The 16586-nt window shown below is 44.3% G+C and overlaps 2 protein-coding genes across 5 annotated transcripts; both read right to left on the bottom strand.

Moving 5' to 3' along the window:
- Positions 1-395: 395 nt before the first annotated feature.
- Positions 396-6560, bottom strand: patl2 (PAT1 homolog 2). Its single transcript, XM_061095548.1, is given in 19 exon segments — positions 396-429; positions 502-642; positions 730-827; positions 908-1048; positions 1143-1299; positions 1415-1557; positions 1633-1686; positions 1777-1883; positions 2938-3055; positions 3200-3323; positions 3417-3491; positions 3614-3762; positions 3864-3938; positions 4241-4390; positions 5124-5177; positions 5253-5315; positions 5403-5724; positions 6183-6346; positions 6537-6560. Coding segments are annotated over 19 exon segments (2193 nt in total).
- An 803-nt stretch (positions 6561-7363) lies between these two features.
- On the bottom strand, positions 7364-16155 carry LOC133027715 (transforming growth factor beta-1-induced transcript 1 protein-like). Of its 4 annotated transcripts, none has more exons than XM_061094797.1 (12): positions 15997-16155; positions 13664-13714; positions 13189-13361; positions 13030-13085; positions 12462-12598; positions 12293-12374; positions 11998-12082; positions 10799-10990; positions 9474-9647; positions 9290-9371; positions 8800-8948; positions 7364-8239 (listed from the first exon to the last, which is right to left on the bottom strand). In XM_061094797.1, the coding sequence occupies exons 1-12, from the start codon at positions 16007-16009 to the stop codon at positions 7973-7975; spliced, it is 1461 nt and encodes a 486-aa protein (XP_060950780.1). In that variant the 5' UTR covers positions 16010-16155; the 3' UTR covers positions 7364-7972. The 4 variants fall into 4 exon arrangements, with proteins under 4 accessions (XP_060950780.1, XP_060950781.1, XP_060950782.1 ...); XM_061094798.1 differs by having other exon boundaries at positions 13213-13361; XM_061094799.1 differs by lacking the exon at positions 13664-13714.
- Positions 16156-16586: the final 431 nt, after the last annotated feature.

Raw genomic sequence — 16586 nt, 5'->3', positions numbered from 1 at the left:
CTTACAGAAATAAATACATATTATGCGTTTTGATAGACGTTAAACCGCCTCATTCACCAGTTAATGTCAACATGGCGATCGAATGAAGTGATCAACACCTTAAGGTTTAAATAATGAAAAAAGAAACGCAGCTTGTAATTTCAGACAACTGAGTGGAGACCAATGGGAGGAAAGTAAAAAAGATCAGACAAAGGAAATAAAAAAAGGGGAAACAGTTGGAGTGCAGAAACGTGAAGGGACGAGGGAGGGAGGGGAATAAGAATTAAAGCATTTTTTTTTACAGTTCACATTATTTTACAGAGCTTGTGTTATAGCAAACACTGAGGAGTTTGTGCTTCTGCTCCTCTCACTGCAACCTGGTTATCAGCCGAGCATCTCGTCAGCTTCAGTCCAGCTTACGACGGAAGAGCCAGGAATCCAGTCACAGACCTAAATTAAAATCATATCTGAGTCAGGATCCAGCAAATTTATCTGTGTAAAGCATAAAAACTTTCAACTTACTCCAAGTTGCTTTTCAGCTGATGCACGGTGCGCTTGTCCAGGTAGCGGCAGAAGAGAGTGAGCAGGTTGGAGGGCAGAAAGAGCGGCTCCACCAGCGAACACTGGGACAGCTGCCCCGCCACCTGGAATATTGTGTCGGTCCTAAACCACAGGAACACAAACATCACAATCCCAACACAAATGTAAAAATGACTTCCCTTCATGAATTATTAGACTCAAAGGGCGCACCAGGTCTCAAAGTCCCCGATGCTGGGCTTCAGAGGAACATCTGAGGACAGCAGCTTCTCCCCTTGGGAGAGGAGAGCGTACAGCAGCGACAGTCCGAACTGGAAGGAGAAGCAGCAGGTGAGAAAACACCAGAAACTTCTAATAAAGACATAAAGAAAGAAAGACAGAAAGCACAGACCTTGTTCTGACAGGCCAGCGTGAGACACTCGCATGTGGACAGAGCCTCCGAGGACGTCAGATCCTTCAGGACTAGAATGAGCTGACTGAACGTCAGACATCCGATCACATTTTGAAGGGCAGGGTAAAGAACTGGCAGAGTCTAAAAAGGTGGAGGACGATGGTGAGATACATTCAAAAATAGAGTCCCCATCTTAAATACCCACAATCCACTTAAAAGAAAAACACTCCCCTACCTCTTCTGTATCTTTGCTCATCAGCGATGGCAGGTTGGACGTCACGATACACAAGATCTTCAGGGCAGGATCGTGTTTCAGGAACGGAATCAGACGGGAGAGAAGCTTTTTGCCTTTTGAGACGTGCAGGATTGGAAGAAACTCTCCTCCTGAATCTCTACATCCAAAAGTTCGAGAATGTTCGTTTTAACCTTAGTTATTTGGGAGATCTTCAACAGAGTCATGAAACTAATCTTCAAACAATCACAAACAGGGAGTGGTAGGTGACTCACGCAGGGTAGTGGTTCTGCAGCTGGGAGTAGATGTGCTGCACCTTGAACTGGGTTCTCCCCACCAGCAGTCTTTCCTCTGCTTCAGACAGGATGGGGGTTTTCACTCTGTCCGTCTCCTCCACCTCTAACAGAGCCACGAACATCTGGAGAAAACAGGCTGATTATTAGAGAATTTAAAAAGAAAACCATCTCTCTGCTTTAAAACAACAAACCAGCACCTTCTCGATTTTGCTGAGGACCTCTAACCGCTGCTGTCTGATGTCTTTTTGCTCCTGTAACGTGGTAAATAACGATGTCAGTGTCACAGGAAGCAGATTGATTCACTTCCATAGTTACCAGAATGCGTCTCGGCACACAGTCACCTCCAGCGGACCCTGAGCTTGGACGGCATTAACTGCACTGATGGCTCGACGGGGGGAGTAACACGTGGAGACAGCCACTTGACCCAAAGAGCCTTCGATGTGCACAACTGGAAGAGCAGAGACTGAGTTGTAGTAAAACATGCATGTATTGAAAACTTATATAGACAAAGATCTTGCATTAATCTAGGTTTGGTTTCAAACGTGAAATAAGTACGTAATTTAGCACCCATGACGCCCGATATAAACATTAAATGTTTTTGAACCAAATACTTTTACCAGGACAGCAGGATGTACCTTTTGTCAGCCCCGATATCTAATATCTATTAGTGGTGGGGGAAAAAAATCGATTCTGTTCAGTATCGCGATATTTTGCGCCCGCGATTATATCGATACTGTAGCATTTATTTTTTTTTATATTTATTTCCAATTATATATGTAACAGCCCCTGGCTGGCAAAGCATGACGAGGAGAGTTTCAGAGTTTAAAAGATATCTAGTGTGTCTGCGGAAAGGATGTTCTCCACTGCAGGAGATATAGTAACGGTCCAGAGGAACTTTAACATCTGAGCATGTTGACCAACTCCTTTTTCTGAACAAAAACGCCAATATTCCCAAATGAATTTACATTTTGGGTCATGACCTTGCAGGTCTTAATTTGATTGAAGCTCTAGGTTACTCTTATTTATACGATTGAGCTCAGTGTTCATGTGAGAGGTCTCCTATTCAGAAAATAATTACAAAGGTCCTGTGTCCTGAATGTTCAAGGACAAAGTTTTTGCACTACCCTTGCTGAGTTTTTGCACTTCAGTTAATGTGTAGAAGACAATGTTGTTCACAGAATTAAATGTGACATTTGAAGTGAGTTGAGCAGTCTTATTTTCCTCATTTTTTGTAATGCCTTTGAATAATATGGGGGACATGAATCGCAATATATCGCAGAATCGTATCGCAATACTTGCAGTATAGCAATATATCGCAGAATCGCAATACTATTGAATAGTCACATTTTTGCCAATTCCCACCCCTAATATCTATAAGTATTTCTTCAGAGTTTCTATCCCTAACCACCAAGGCCGACTGGATGGAAACGTCAACCTTGTTTTAACGCAGAATTTATAAAGTGGGAAGTAATGTGTTCTAGTGGCACGAGGCGGTGAAGAACCTGGTGCGTAGGATTCCGTCTTGGTGATGTACGGTGTGGTGAGCTTGGGCGGCTCCCTCTTGCTCCGGATGCCGAGCTCCTCCTCGGCCGTCTTAGCTTCTATCCGTCGATAGTACTCCTACAACAGTTACAATTTAGTTTCCAAAGAAAAGTCTCACTTTTTGGTTATGCATATTAAAGATTCCTTGTTTGATATTGAACTCATCTCAAAGGGGAATTAATAAAAAAAATGATTGACAACACCACAGCAAATCTTTCCTACCTGGTAGTAATAATCGTCGAGATAAGGATTGTCACTTTGCAGCTGAATCATCTGCAGCCTGGTGATCCACTCCTTCTCTTTGATCGTCATGAGATTACAGAAAGGATCGCCGCTGTCCATCTTTCTACAAACACACCTTCTGTTAAAGAGCCCGTTCCTCTTCCTCAGCAGACGGAATACGATTCACTTCAAATTCTTCACTTAATGTCGAACCAACCTTTGGAACCCACGTTGGTTTTGACTGAGTAGTCGTGTGTGCTGTGGGTGGAGCTGAGTGACGGGACCTGGGTACCTGAGGGTCAGAGAGAGACGGCACATTTAAAGGCTTCACGTTGTCCTGCTCTGTGACATGTAGACACTCAAAAGATGCCCGTTTGCTGACAAATCCTTCAGGCCACAAATTTGACCACGCACCTGAAATGCTGCACCGGATTGGACGAGGGGCTGTAAAAGGGGGACGGTCTCGGGGAGTTGGCACCAAAGCGAAGTTGCATCATCTTAGGAGTCAGAGACTGAGGAGTGGACGGACACGGGCGGCCGTCAGGAAACATGAACCTCCCCGTCTGATTCGACACAAATGACATCATGAGTCAGGACAAACTGCGTCTGTGTAAACAAATCTGATGTTTCACTGCATCAGAGAAAGAGTTATTGTGGAATCAACCTTATTGTAAAGCTGCCATGGGGTCAGAGGTTGACGTGAGAAGATGGGCGACCCTGGCAACAGTGGGGAATGCATCTGCAAGAAGAAATCCAGATATTCAGAGTGAGGAAGTTGACAGGCAACAATGTACTATTCCCACATGGGAAATATGCTTATTTCCTATATTTTTTGCCTTGAGTGATGGTGAAACTCAAGAAAGTGACTAAATCACAAGTTTTCATACAGATTTAACAAATGAGATGCAACAAGTTTGAAGAAATTAGTCAAAGTGTTCATGGAATAGTGTTTAAAATCATGTTTTGTGAGGCCACCGTGACCTTTGATCTTTGACCTTCCAAATCTCATCAGTTAATCCTGAGTCGAAATTAATTGTCCACCTGCGCTGGGCCTCTTTCGCCAAACTGCCTCCTGCAGTAGGGACTTCTGGGTTCCCCTCTCCTGACAGCATGTGGCAAATCCAGGAGGTCGGCGGTCTGGTGCTGACCTCCGCCTCTGTGACCATCGATCACACAAACTATAGCACTGTCCTGAGAAACAGAATAAAATAAAAACAGCTATTTGTTTGAATAAAAAAAAAAAAAAAAAAAAATCATTCAGATCAGGGGTTTTCAACTGGTTTTGTCCCAGAGACCACCATTCTGACTAGAAAGTAATCCGCGGCCCACTGATGTGCCTACGTGTGTGTGCTTTTTTTTAACATTTGGTTTTCCATGTTGGTTTTATTTAAAAACCTCAAACAAATCTAGAAAAATCTGTGAAAAAACAACAAAAACGGTTGATTTTCAGTGCTTAAGAATTGAAAACAAAATTAAAATGCAGTTTGTAGTTGTACTGCATGTCAGCACCATATGAACATCAATATATAACGTTCATGACTTAAATGTACAGACATGTAGCTGACATGTTGAGAGAACGTTAAAGTAACGTTGATCAATAACAAATCAACATAAACTGGGGCTACAACTGAAGAGGGAAGATGACAAAGTAATGCAGAATATGTCACAAACGAAAATCATACAATATCACACAAACAATTGGGGCCTACTTAAGTTTAACCTCATCATCACCTTTATATTATTTCAGACATTTTTCTTATTTTGGATATCTTTCACGATGTTCAAGAGTAATCTGGAAATGTGTTGAAATAAAGCAAATTTTGCGGACCCCCTGCAATGCCGTCGCGGACCACCAGGGGGCCGCGGACCTCCGGTTGAAAACCCCTGATTCAGATGGTCACATGTGCCCTTTTGTGATTTTAACCTGAAGTAGCGAACCCGAGATCCGCCTGTTTTTTCTGCAAGACGACGCCATCCACTGAGGGCAAAAATAAAAACGGTGACTTTAAAAGCACAAGCGAGAAGTAAAATGTATTTGAAGGTTGATGCTTACATCGTCCTCACTGATCTCCTGGCACATGGTGTCCCCACAGTCCACGATGGCACTGTCAAGAGTCTTAGAAGCACAACACAGAACAATGAGGAGAAGCTGCTTTGAGGGCGAGACGTCAAACTGCAATTAATAAATTCTGTTTTTTGTCACCTTGACATTGGGTCGTCCCTCCACTGTCCTCATCACAGCTGGATCCTCAAACATCTGTCCCCTGTTCAGGCCGCCCCTGTATCCCCTGCCCCTGGTGGACTGCCGAGAGGGGGGCCGGGGCAGGTCCTGTGTCTTCTGTCTGGGAGGGGAGGGGGCGATTGGGTGAATCGGAGGGCAGGGGATCGGTAGTTGAGGCGATGGCGGGGGGGGCCGGGATGGCAGAGGCGGCATCGGCTCTTCAAAAAAAAGGAGACTGCCGCCCGGGTCCTCTGGAGTCTCACAGGCGTCGAGATCTACGAGACAGTCGAGTCTTTACAAATATCTTTGAAATATGAAAATTATCAGTTGAATGAACTAGACTCGATAAAAATAAGTCGGTCCTGATCATCTTCATCTGTGATCAAAGTTACAAAGTGAGAGTTTTTGTTTTCTCTGTTGTGGAAAGCAAAAGAAAAAAGTTATTAATACAGGTCAAGAGGGCACGAAATGGGTCCGGCTGACAGTGAGCGCCCCCTGCTGGACCACGGGGGAAACTAAAAATCTGAGCAATGCACATCCCGACTGATCATTGCGAATTCAAACAGATCCTCACAGATCAAATGTGAATGTTCAAATTTGGATTAAAAAGTGACTTCCCAGCTGCAGAGTGATGATATACGCAAATGACCACATGTCCCAAAATGTCAAAGTACCCCTTTAAAATGTCTCTTTTTCACAGTGTGCAGGGAATCAACCCCTGAGAACCACATGATCCCCTTTACACCCCGTGTGGAACGAGACCTGAACACACCGTCTCCAAACGTCTCCTCGTTGTGGACGTTGATGTCCTCGTCCTCCTCGACCATGGCCTGCAGCAGACCACAGTCCTTGTGGGTCTCCTCCTCTGCATCGCTCCACTCGGCTCCGTTCTCAGGCCACTGGGACTCAGTCACCTCCTCGGCCTGCTGGGTGGAGGGACACGACTGGACACAACAGAAACACACACATTTCACAACTGGACACAACAGAAACACACATTTCACATAGGAGGTGCAACACATGGTCTCTGGGGTGTTAGGCCCCAAACTGAGACCAGCCCCTGCTCCCTTCACCAACAGGACCAGTGAGTACAAGCAGCTGGATGCACTGACTTACTGGTTTCTGTTCTGAATCACTCATTGTGTGATTCTTCTTCTTCTTCTTTGTGACACTCTTGGTAAACGGTGACTTTCCTCTGAGGGTTTCTTCTTCCTCTGCTCAGAACGCGAGGCGCCTCATCACCTTCTAAATGAACTCACCTGTGGAGGCGTGTCCACGTCATCACGCTGAACGTCAACTCAACCCCTGTGTGGTGGACTTATTACTATGGGAAAAGCAGCGAGCCAACACTGACCCCTAGTGGTGACAGTATTTTTATACCGGATTCATACTACTGCTGCTGCTACTACTCCTACTACTACTTGTTGTGTTGTTGTTATTATAGTTTTTTATAGTACCATACTTGAAATACAGCTCAAAGTGCTTCACAAATAAAATAAAATAGATAAAATGATAGATAGATAGATAGAGAGAGAGAGAGAGAGAGAGAGAGAGAGAGAGAGAGAGAGATGTAGATAGATAGATAGATAGATAGATAGATAGATAGATAGATAGATAGATAGATAGATAGATAGATAGATAGATAGATAGATAGATAGATAGATAGATAGATAGATAGATAGATAGATAGATAGATAGATAGATAGATAGATAGATAGATAGATAGATAAATAGATAGATAGATAGATAGATAGATAGATAGATAGATGGATGGATGAATTCAGTCTTGTATTTCAATAATTTACTTACTCGTAATTTTATCCAATCTCTTTCTCCCGAATTAACTTTGTTCAGATACTGACACTCCTCATGTGTCCTGTTTAAAAATAGTCCCTGTGCTTATATTTAATGTTGTGATCGGTTCAACAATGAAACAGCAAAAACAAGTTGTGTTCTCCTTTATTTTTTATTCTTTGGAATTGTTTTTGGCGTATTGCATAGAGCAAAAGTGAAAGAATAATGCACATTTTAAACATATGACAGCTTTGTTTTGTTACACAAAAACATAAACATGGCGATCAGCATTCAATATATAAAAAGCAACTGCAGCGACACTTACTCGACACTTTTCCTTTTTCCAATACAAAGCAAATATATTAAAGGGGGATGTCCTTGCACAACAGTACAAAGTATTTCACTGCAACAGTACATTTGTTCTCATTCTGTTTTTCTACCTTTGGCAAAAGAATTCAATTCTCAATATATTCAATTTGAATCAATACAGTATGCAAAAGATTCACATACATGAAAAAGATCATTTGGCATTGTTTTGTACGTGTCTAAGCAATAAGAGAGTTAAATGTCATCCTGTAAGTCTGAACGCAGAAAGAAGTCGGGCTGGACGATTCTTTCCTTTCCAAAATATTCTTAAAATCAACAAAGAGACCAGCTCCACCCTCATTCCCACAGTAAAAAACACACACTGAGAATTCAGAGTCACACCGCCTCTCTAACCCTGAGGATGGAAAAGTGGGCAAAGTCCTGCTGTGTCCTCAACCGAAGAGTTTGATGAAGCAGGGGTGGCAGTAGGGCTTGTTCTCCTGCTCCTTGAAGCAGCCTTTGCTCAGAGGCTTCAGGCAGAAGTGACACACGAGGTGGTGGGGGTGGAACTTGGCGCCCATGGCGGTGACGCAGCGGCCCAGGATCGGCTGCTGGCAGGCCTGACACATGCTGCCACGGGACTGGTGGTAGTGGGCCTCGCACAGCGGCTTGCCCTCGTGTTCGAAGAAGCTGCCGTTGACGAAGGGGGTGTAGCACTCCTGGAGACGAGAGGGAAAGAGAAAGAAAGAGAAACTCAGTCACGGCAACGAGTCCTGGCTCCAGAAACTGCAATTACACCGTTTCTCATGACATAATTCCATCTATTTTAAAAACCCTTTTAACATGTTATTTTTACTGAGAGTGACGCCTTTACTCAGGAACCACATTCTGGGTTGTTGGTCACTGAGCTTCACTTAGAGGCAAATATCAGAGATGTACCATTAAACCATTTCCAGTCCCATAGCAGAGGTCCTCATTGCCACTGCAGGACCTCCACCACATGAAGCTGCTGTCAGACGTGCACTCGACATTTTCCAGAGACTATCCTGAGGGGCTGTATGTGACAACGCAAATGTCAGAGTCACTTGCAGATGCTAGCAGCTGATCTGCGTTTTACAAGACCCCATACAAAGTAATGTCCTTGAATAAATGTCATTATTTTGCTCCAGCCTCCCTGACCTTTTCTCAGCACAAACCTATAAGAACTGCAACAAATACAAACACATTTAAAATGTTTATATGCAACAGACATTCACTAGGACCAAGGGGAAACACTCACCCTGCACACGAAGCACTGCGGGTGCCAGAGAGAGTTGAGGGCTGAGATGTAGTTTTCCATGATGGGCTGAGTGCAGCCTTGACAGCGAGAAGCGAACAGGGTCAAGAAGCACTGCTGACAGTACTGCTGCCCCTCACGGTCGTGGAAACCTGCAGGAGACACAGTCACAGTCGCACACACCTGTTTAGACAAATGAACAAGCTTAACTTTGTTCAATTTCATGCTAAATGAAAACAAAGATCCAGTGTTCCTTAACGTTTTTGAGATTTTTAACTCAAACACAAACATTGATGGTGAATGTGATGCGAAGAATATAACCAATTGACCAAAGACCAATTTATTGAACATCATGTGACATTAAATCCCTGATAAAATTAATGATAAACAGAATATCTTTGATAAGAGGAATCAATGTAGGTGTGAGCTGCTGGCTGCTGTGAACAGATGAGATGTGTGTTGAACCCAGACAGGAAGCAGTGCCGCCCGTTACCTTCCTCTCCAAACGCCCGGCTGCATTTCACACAGCAGAAACACTCCGGGTGCCAGTTCTTGTCCAGAGCGGTGACCATTTTCTAAACAACAAGAGGAACGAGGAGGAAACTGGTTTCACATGGGGCTGATTCGAGCAAAATAAAACTGAGAGACAGAGACGTGTGCACATCCAAGAGGCTCACGTTCAGAATGGGCTTGTTGCACTGCGCACAGTGAGGAGAGAAGAGTGTGAAGTAGTCCGACTCGCAGTACGGGCGTCCGTCCTTCTCGAAGAAGTTGCGGCTGCCCAACTCCGCTTCACACTCGGTGCACACAAAGTGCTCGGGGTGCCACACCTTCCCCAGAGCCGTCACCACCTGCACCAGGAGATGGTTCAAATCGATTTCGGTTAAAAAAGCAAAATAGAAGTACCTTGTGTCCCTCAGATTGGTTTCATTCCCTCCACTTTAACCTTTGACCTTTGACCCTTGACCGCCAAATTCGAATCAGTTCATCCGTGAGATCAAGTGAACGTTTGTGTCAAATTTGAAGAAATTCTCTCTAGGCATTCTTGAGATATTGTGATCACAATAACACAACTAGGACTAGGGTTGCAAAGAGGCAACTTTCCATGGGAAGTTAAGCTCGGGAATTTTGGGAATTTTGAAAAAAAACAACTACGCAAATTAAACTTTGAGCAATAAAAACATCATTCAAAACTCAATTTTAAAGATGTATAGAATGCAGCACACACTGCACGTTGAGTTTCAACCCTCCACTGTGCATTCTTCCATCACATGCACAGATAACTCCCAGCATCCTTCACACTACAGCACTATTGAGGCCTGCTGTAGTGTGCAGGACCAGTCAGGTAAGTTTCGATGATATTACTGGGGAAAATATATCAGCATGCTGATTGAGGATTGTTCATCTGTTCATCTAGCCTATTTCTATTCATTTATCCATCAATTATAAAATATTTTTACAGACGATTCCAATTGTTTGGCTAACTATTTATATCTCTGGCAGTGCATTAGCGTTTTTTTTACAAACTTTTTTCTCATCTTATTCTACAGAACAATGCCACGTGCACTATCTCGTGATGACACGTTTAACCCCATCCAATGTAGAAGGAAAGGCTGTGTTCATTAGCAAATACTGTGCAAAGACCTATGTTAAGAATGACACAACGATGCAGAAGCATATAGTCAAGTGCCCAAAGTTTCCTCAGGGCTCAAATCAGCCTATGACAAAACAAAATGTTTATATTTATGTCTGTATATGACAAGGTAAATACAGTTAGTATAAATTACCCACAAAATTTCCAGTTTATTCCCGTTAATTCCCGTTAATTCCCGTTAATTCCCGTATATTCCCGTATATTCCCGTTAATTCCCGTTAATTCCCGTTAATTCCCATGGAAAGTTTCCAACTTTGAAAATTCCTGGAATTTTGCAACCCTAACTAGGACACATTATGCCGCTGTCTGTGACTGGCAGGGAGGCATAACAAAAACACAACAGCTCACCTGTCCTACTACCGGCTTCTGACAGGCTGAACAGTTTCCCTTGGAGGACGTCTGAACGCCCTGTCGGGTCAGGTCGGACTGGAGCAGCCCCAGCATGCTGTCCAGTGAGCCGCCAGAGGAGGGCTGTGGGGGGGTGGTGGCGGCGGGCTGCAACGGGGCCGTCACCACTGGACTGACGACGGGTGCAGCTGGCTGTGGGAGGAGACAGAGAAATGAGGGATGGCTCATATGTGTGGGGGATTTAAATTCTTCAGGAGTTTGTCATTGTCATCTTCGTTTTACCAAAGAAGTTGTGTTTTTTATACTCTCTCCATTTGTTTGTCGGTTTGTAAGCAAGATTACACAAAAACAACACAACAGATTTCCACAAAACTTGGTGCTAGGACGTGTTATAAGTCAGGAGAGAACTTTCCAGGGACACAGATCCGGAGCGGACCCAGGATTTTCTTTATCACTTTCTTTATCATTGCGAGTTATGACATCTTTCTTTGTTTTTTCTTGTTTTCCCCGGGGACTGATATCCATGAGTGTGTGAAATTTGTTAATTGGAGAATGTCAAGGAAATAGTTTCAGTCCTTTCTGTGTAATCCTGCTAAACAACAAATAGACACTAAGAGCAACTGTGATAAGACGTTTAAGAGACTAGACGAGAGGCTTGTTGTGAGCCTCTCATGCTTTTCTCTGTTGGCTGTTAACAGTTCGACTGAAAGTGGGTCAATGTCAACACCGCAGTACTCAACATCACATGTTAGTGATGATAACATCCAATAATTTGTTTTCTTCTGTTTCTGCAGCCCTGAACTATCGGGCTAGTTTACAACTGAACTGCAAACTGGAACCGAGCAGCCTCATAATCACAGAAGCACGTTCTTCGCTCACATGCTCGTCATTGACTCACCATAACCAGATTATGTCCCAAAGCAAATGCAGATCTATAACTCTCACTTCTATCTTAAACTATTTATGACGCTCGATATCTTCCCCAGCAAGACTAATTTCCGTCCTCAGGCCTTATCTGGTGACTGATTTATGACCCGGAGGCATGTGCTGCGGTCCGGCCACACTGTCACAGCGCCAAGTCCAGTGAACGTGTTCATGGATCCACAGTGAATCTGCGTGGGATGTTTTAAACAGGAAACAAACATCTTGTCCTGAAGACGTTGACGAGTGGACTCTTTCTGTGTCGAGCGGACTCTTACCGTGCTCTGGACTCTGAAGTCCGACAGAGACGCCATGAGTTTATCCAGTTCCAGAGTGGCTGATGTGGCTGAAGGTTTCGCAGAGCTACAACACAAAGGATGATTCAAACCCACAAAAGAAATACTTTCATCTCAATAGGGTCCAAAAGAATAACCTACACAGTAAATTCTGGTATTACTGATATAACCCACAGTGTATTGTCATCTATTGTCTTTCTCTATAATGCTTTCTCAACAAGGGATTTCCAGAGTATCAGTGTTCTTGAGATAAATCCCAACTGATTAGATTCTGTACCTGGAGGAGGAGGCTGTGGCTTTGTCCTTAATCTTGTCCCTGTCATCTTTCTTAGAAGAAGGGAACTGAGCCAGGATCTCGTCTGATGACAACAGAACGAGGCCATGAGAAAAGAAATTCACTTCAGAGTTTAACACAGGGACGTAAAAACACACCCTACATCGCTGACCTGTGATGTTGAACTGGGTGGCGTTGAGCTCCTGGAGGAGATGGTCCAGTTCACTCAGACCTCCTCCCAACAGCGAGGAGGAGGAGAAGGCCGGAGGAGGGTCGGCTGTGCGGGGAGACCGCGGTTTACACACTGTGCTGTAAGATAAAGAGGCAGTGACCAAAATTAACTCTGATTATCCAGCATCTTATCACTGATGTGGTTGGTTTCATCACAGCTGAGTTCTCTCATCTGTCTATAACAAGGGTTAAAGATCCAAACACAGTGAGATTAACAAAACATGTACTGCTAGGTAATCATACTGAACTCTTAAAATTATTTTCAACTCACTCATTTGAATATTGTGACATTGTGTATTACAATGATATGGGAAAACAAATCTGCAATTTTGAAAATAACGTCTTAATATTGCAAGGAATTACAAATCTATAATAATTATTATAGAATTCAGGGGTCTGGAATCAGGCTCAGATATGTATTCCATAATTCACTCTGCTTAGTGAGAGATGACATGTGGGTTTGATTGCATGGTGTCAGATAGAGTTAGAAATATCAAGGAGGAAGTTACCTGTATAATTTGTCTGGGTTGGAGTTCTGGGAGGACTTGATTGCACCAGAAACAGTCTGAGAGACGAAACAGAGGAACGATCCATATATACAGTGAAATTATTTTTTTTTAATGATATGAAATCACGTTAAATGTCTTTACGTAAGGCTTGACGAGTACCAATTGTCCCTGTTGATGGTCTACCTGCTGGGGGGTGTAGGCAGGGGGCGGTGGCCGGGCCTCGGCCGGGTCCTGGGTGACAGGATCCGCATTTTGAGGGGGGTCCGAGGTGAGCAGGACGGGACACCGAGCTAGAGGAGAACCTGTGTTCTCCAGATCAGCCAGAAGGGCGTCTGAAGGGGAGAGGGAGGGAAAAGAAAGTGAATAAAAAGAGAGAGAAGTCCATATAACACACAACAGCATGGATGGGATGAAGGTTTGGTTTCGATTGAGAGTGCAGGGAATTATAATATATCAGTACATTTACTCTAGTTGTGTATGGGGTGTTAAAGGTGGACAGAAAGACATACAAGTTAATGAAAGGATGTTTAAATCATGCAATGCAACACACTTGGAAGACGGACAGAACACGTGAAGTGAAAACATGCAAAGACGAGTGGAACACACAGAGACACGTGCACAGGCAGTTACGTACCAAACACAACAATACGAGGACTGAGAGGGTAGTTAGGTGGCTCAGGCCCTTCTGAGGAGACACAGACAGGCCGTGTGACCGGTGCATGACATGGAACACAATGAGCCTCCCGATGAACTAATCAGTCAGAGGACAGGAACAGTCAGAGCCGGCACGGCTGCGAGATTAACCTTCAACACAGCCGACGTATTTCAGCACACAAACATTTCTGCATTCGTGTCCGAGACATGCCAGAAGGGAAAGGAAGCAGCGGAGGAAGAGTGTTTGGAAGCTGATATCTGAACCGAGTCCTCCAGCAGCACAAACTCACTCACTGCACACGAGGTGGACACTGAAACTGAAGTGTTAGTGTGTGGAGCTGTATGACTTCAATCAGAGCCGAGAATCCATGTAGGTTTGTAGAGAAGGTGAAAAAATGACCTGAACCTGAGCAATTACAACATAGAGCAGCTTTGACTGAATTTCAGGGATTTTAACCTTGGACATTTAACTTTGATGATTTGATCAACCTCGCTCCTTTATAGAGTTCTACATCAACCATCCATTATCTGTACCACTTATCCTTTGATGATTGCTGGGAGCTGGAGCTAATCCCAGTTGGCACTGGATGAGAGGCAGGGCACAGGTCACCAAATATATAGTTTAACACCATTAGAGGGACAATCCAGCAATTTTGAACTCAATTTTGAACCCCAACTTAAAAAAAACAGAAGAAAAAAGTTTGTTCAACTTAAAGTTAACAATTGGGTTTGTGTCACTTGTTAACTTTAAGTTGAACAAACTTTATTCTTGACTTTGTAAAAAGCTCAATTTGTTTGTAAGTTACCGTTTGAGGTATTGATGGTCCAAAAAAATATTTTTCAGACAAGATAAACAAGACTTCTGGTGCCTCATCAGACAGAGAGACAGTTGCTGCATGTTAGTGTTTGGAGGACACAGTCATAGTTTCTGTTGAATAAGCTGCTGTTTAACTTCTGTTTCAACAAAGACATTAACCCCCTGCTTCTCATGTTCTGTGAACCCTCTGTGGATGCACGAGGAAAGTTGAGTAGAGCGTGTTAAGTACGGTTTAAACCATCTGTGGTCGTCCCAGTCCCTGGAGGACGTGTGGAACATAAACATGACCAGTTAACCAGGCCTGACGTCACCTCAGTCCCAGATGATTCACACCTCTGGTACGACCATGTGCTGAGGATCTTGTGCACATACGACTTGCCCTCCTCCTTTCCTGCTGTGAGCCTCTGTCTCACACACACACACATACTTGTACAGACTCAACTGCTCATATAAGGAGTTGAACCTCTCTCATTGGGAATTATGACCATATTTAGAGCTGCCTGCCGCCTTGTTTGTCTTGGCCGACGGCCTCTCGTACAAGTGGTCGCCAGATCCAATACATAAACTTACAACATTGTCGGACAACAGCATAAACTGAGCCTCGCGAACATGGCCACGGCCTCACCGCCACTCACCCAGTCTCCCAGTGACTGGGTGTGCAATCTGATCCAGATGTGCCTGGCTGCATTTCGCCATTCCTCCTAGCCTTGCTTGAAAAGCATACATCCCCACATTTCTTTCAAAAACATATTGTTGGGGCGAGAAAATGGGCAGCTGAGGCAAAAGGTCCCTTTCTATTTTCACTGAACTCTGTGGCTTTTTGAAATAGCAGCGTGGCCCCGGGGCTATTTCAGGGCCTCTTCAGCAGCTCCTCATAATGTTGTTCTGAGACGGAGAGAAAGAGTAAAATCCTCCTTCAACATCTTTATCAGTCAAAAAAATGAAAAAAGAAAAAGAAAGAACAGTCCTCTTTGATGTTTCATCCTTCAAAATGGACGACACTCTGCTCAACATTATGGGACTTTCTCTCCGTCCCCTGACTTGTTAATATTAATGGATGGAGGCGACCGGCTGTGGAACCCTTCAAATCTAATTTACCAAGAATTTATTGAATTTGCAGGAAACACTCGATGGCGGGCGGGCGGACCCCGAGCAGTGTAGCACCAGTTCTTGTGTTACCTGTATGAATGTGTCTGCAAGTAAAAATCTGAGGAGGAGGATGAGAGTATAAACATCTGGAGTGAAGGAGAATCGCTCTGAACCAGGATCCTCAGACAAAAGAGAAGTTGTGAGACAGTTTCAAATGAAGGTTTACAGAGAATATTCCCTTCATACTCCAGCCTCATGCATGTCCTTGAGGGGAAAAGAGGGGGAAGCTTGTCCTCTCTGACTGCCAGGATCAACACAGAGCTCATTTCCTCTGTTTGGCCACACCAGCCCTTCCCACAGATCCCCCTCCAGATACCATGCAGACGGAGAACAGCTCGGATACTCACCCAGATCGTCCATGATGTGGTTTCAGCCGAGTGTTTTCCTCTGTGTGAGACTCAGGGTGGAGGAGGACAGCATGAGACAGAGGTGATGGACGAGAATCAGACACAGGGGGCTCGGGGGCTATTGTCTGCGTCGCTCCTCCACAACTTCTTGGACACCGTTATCCGCCTAGAGGAGGAGGAGGAGGAGGAGGCGGAGGAAGAGGAGGAGGAGGAGGAAGAGGAGGAGGAGGAGGAGGAAGAGGAGGAGGAGGTCCCGTCTCTCTTTCCTATACCGCTGTCTTCCTGTGCAATACAGGACCTCCGAGCGGGGAAGGCGTAGTTAAATAAGTGTGGTCACAAACCCCGGACACAGACGTCATCCCGGACATTCCTCGTCCTTATTTGGGAGGCAGATCTGAGGATTCCGGCTGCTGCTGCTGCTGTTTGTAAACTTGTGTCAGAGGGAAATGTTGTGAAATGGATTTTATTGACCTTCAGAGAACAACATCCCTTTGTTATTAATGAGAGAAGATTGTAAACACAACATCTGGATTCAAACATGTGGATCCAACTCTGGAAACTGTGATATCACCACATGTTTATCTGTGTGT

Source organism: Limanda limanda, chromosome 21 (genome assembly GCF_963576545.1).
Source record: "Limanda limanda chromosome 21, fLimLim1.1, whole genome shotgun sequence".
NCBI classification, from domain to species: domain Eukaryota; kingdom Metazoa; phylum Chordata; class Actinopteri; order Pleuronectiformes; family Pleuronectidae; genus Limanda; species Limanda limanda.
This window is presented reverse-complemented; position numbering and strand designations above follow the sequence as displayed.

Bases quoted from the DNA above. Each gene is read 5' to 3' on its own strand.
- LOC133027715 (XM_061094797.1), bottom strand. The intron at 10,991-11,997 runs GTAAGAGTCCGC...CTCCTCCCACAG, and splicing joins ACTTCAGAGTCCAGAGCACG to CCAGCTGCACCCGTCGTCAG. The intron at 8,949-9,289 runs GTAACGGGCGGC...TGTCTCCTGCAG, and splicing joins CCGGGCGTTTGGAGAGGAAG to GTTTCCACGACCGTGAGGGG.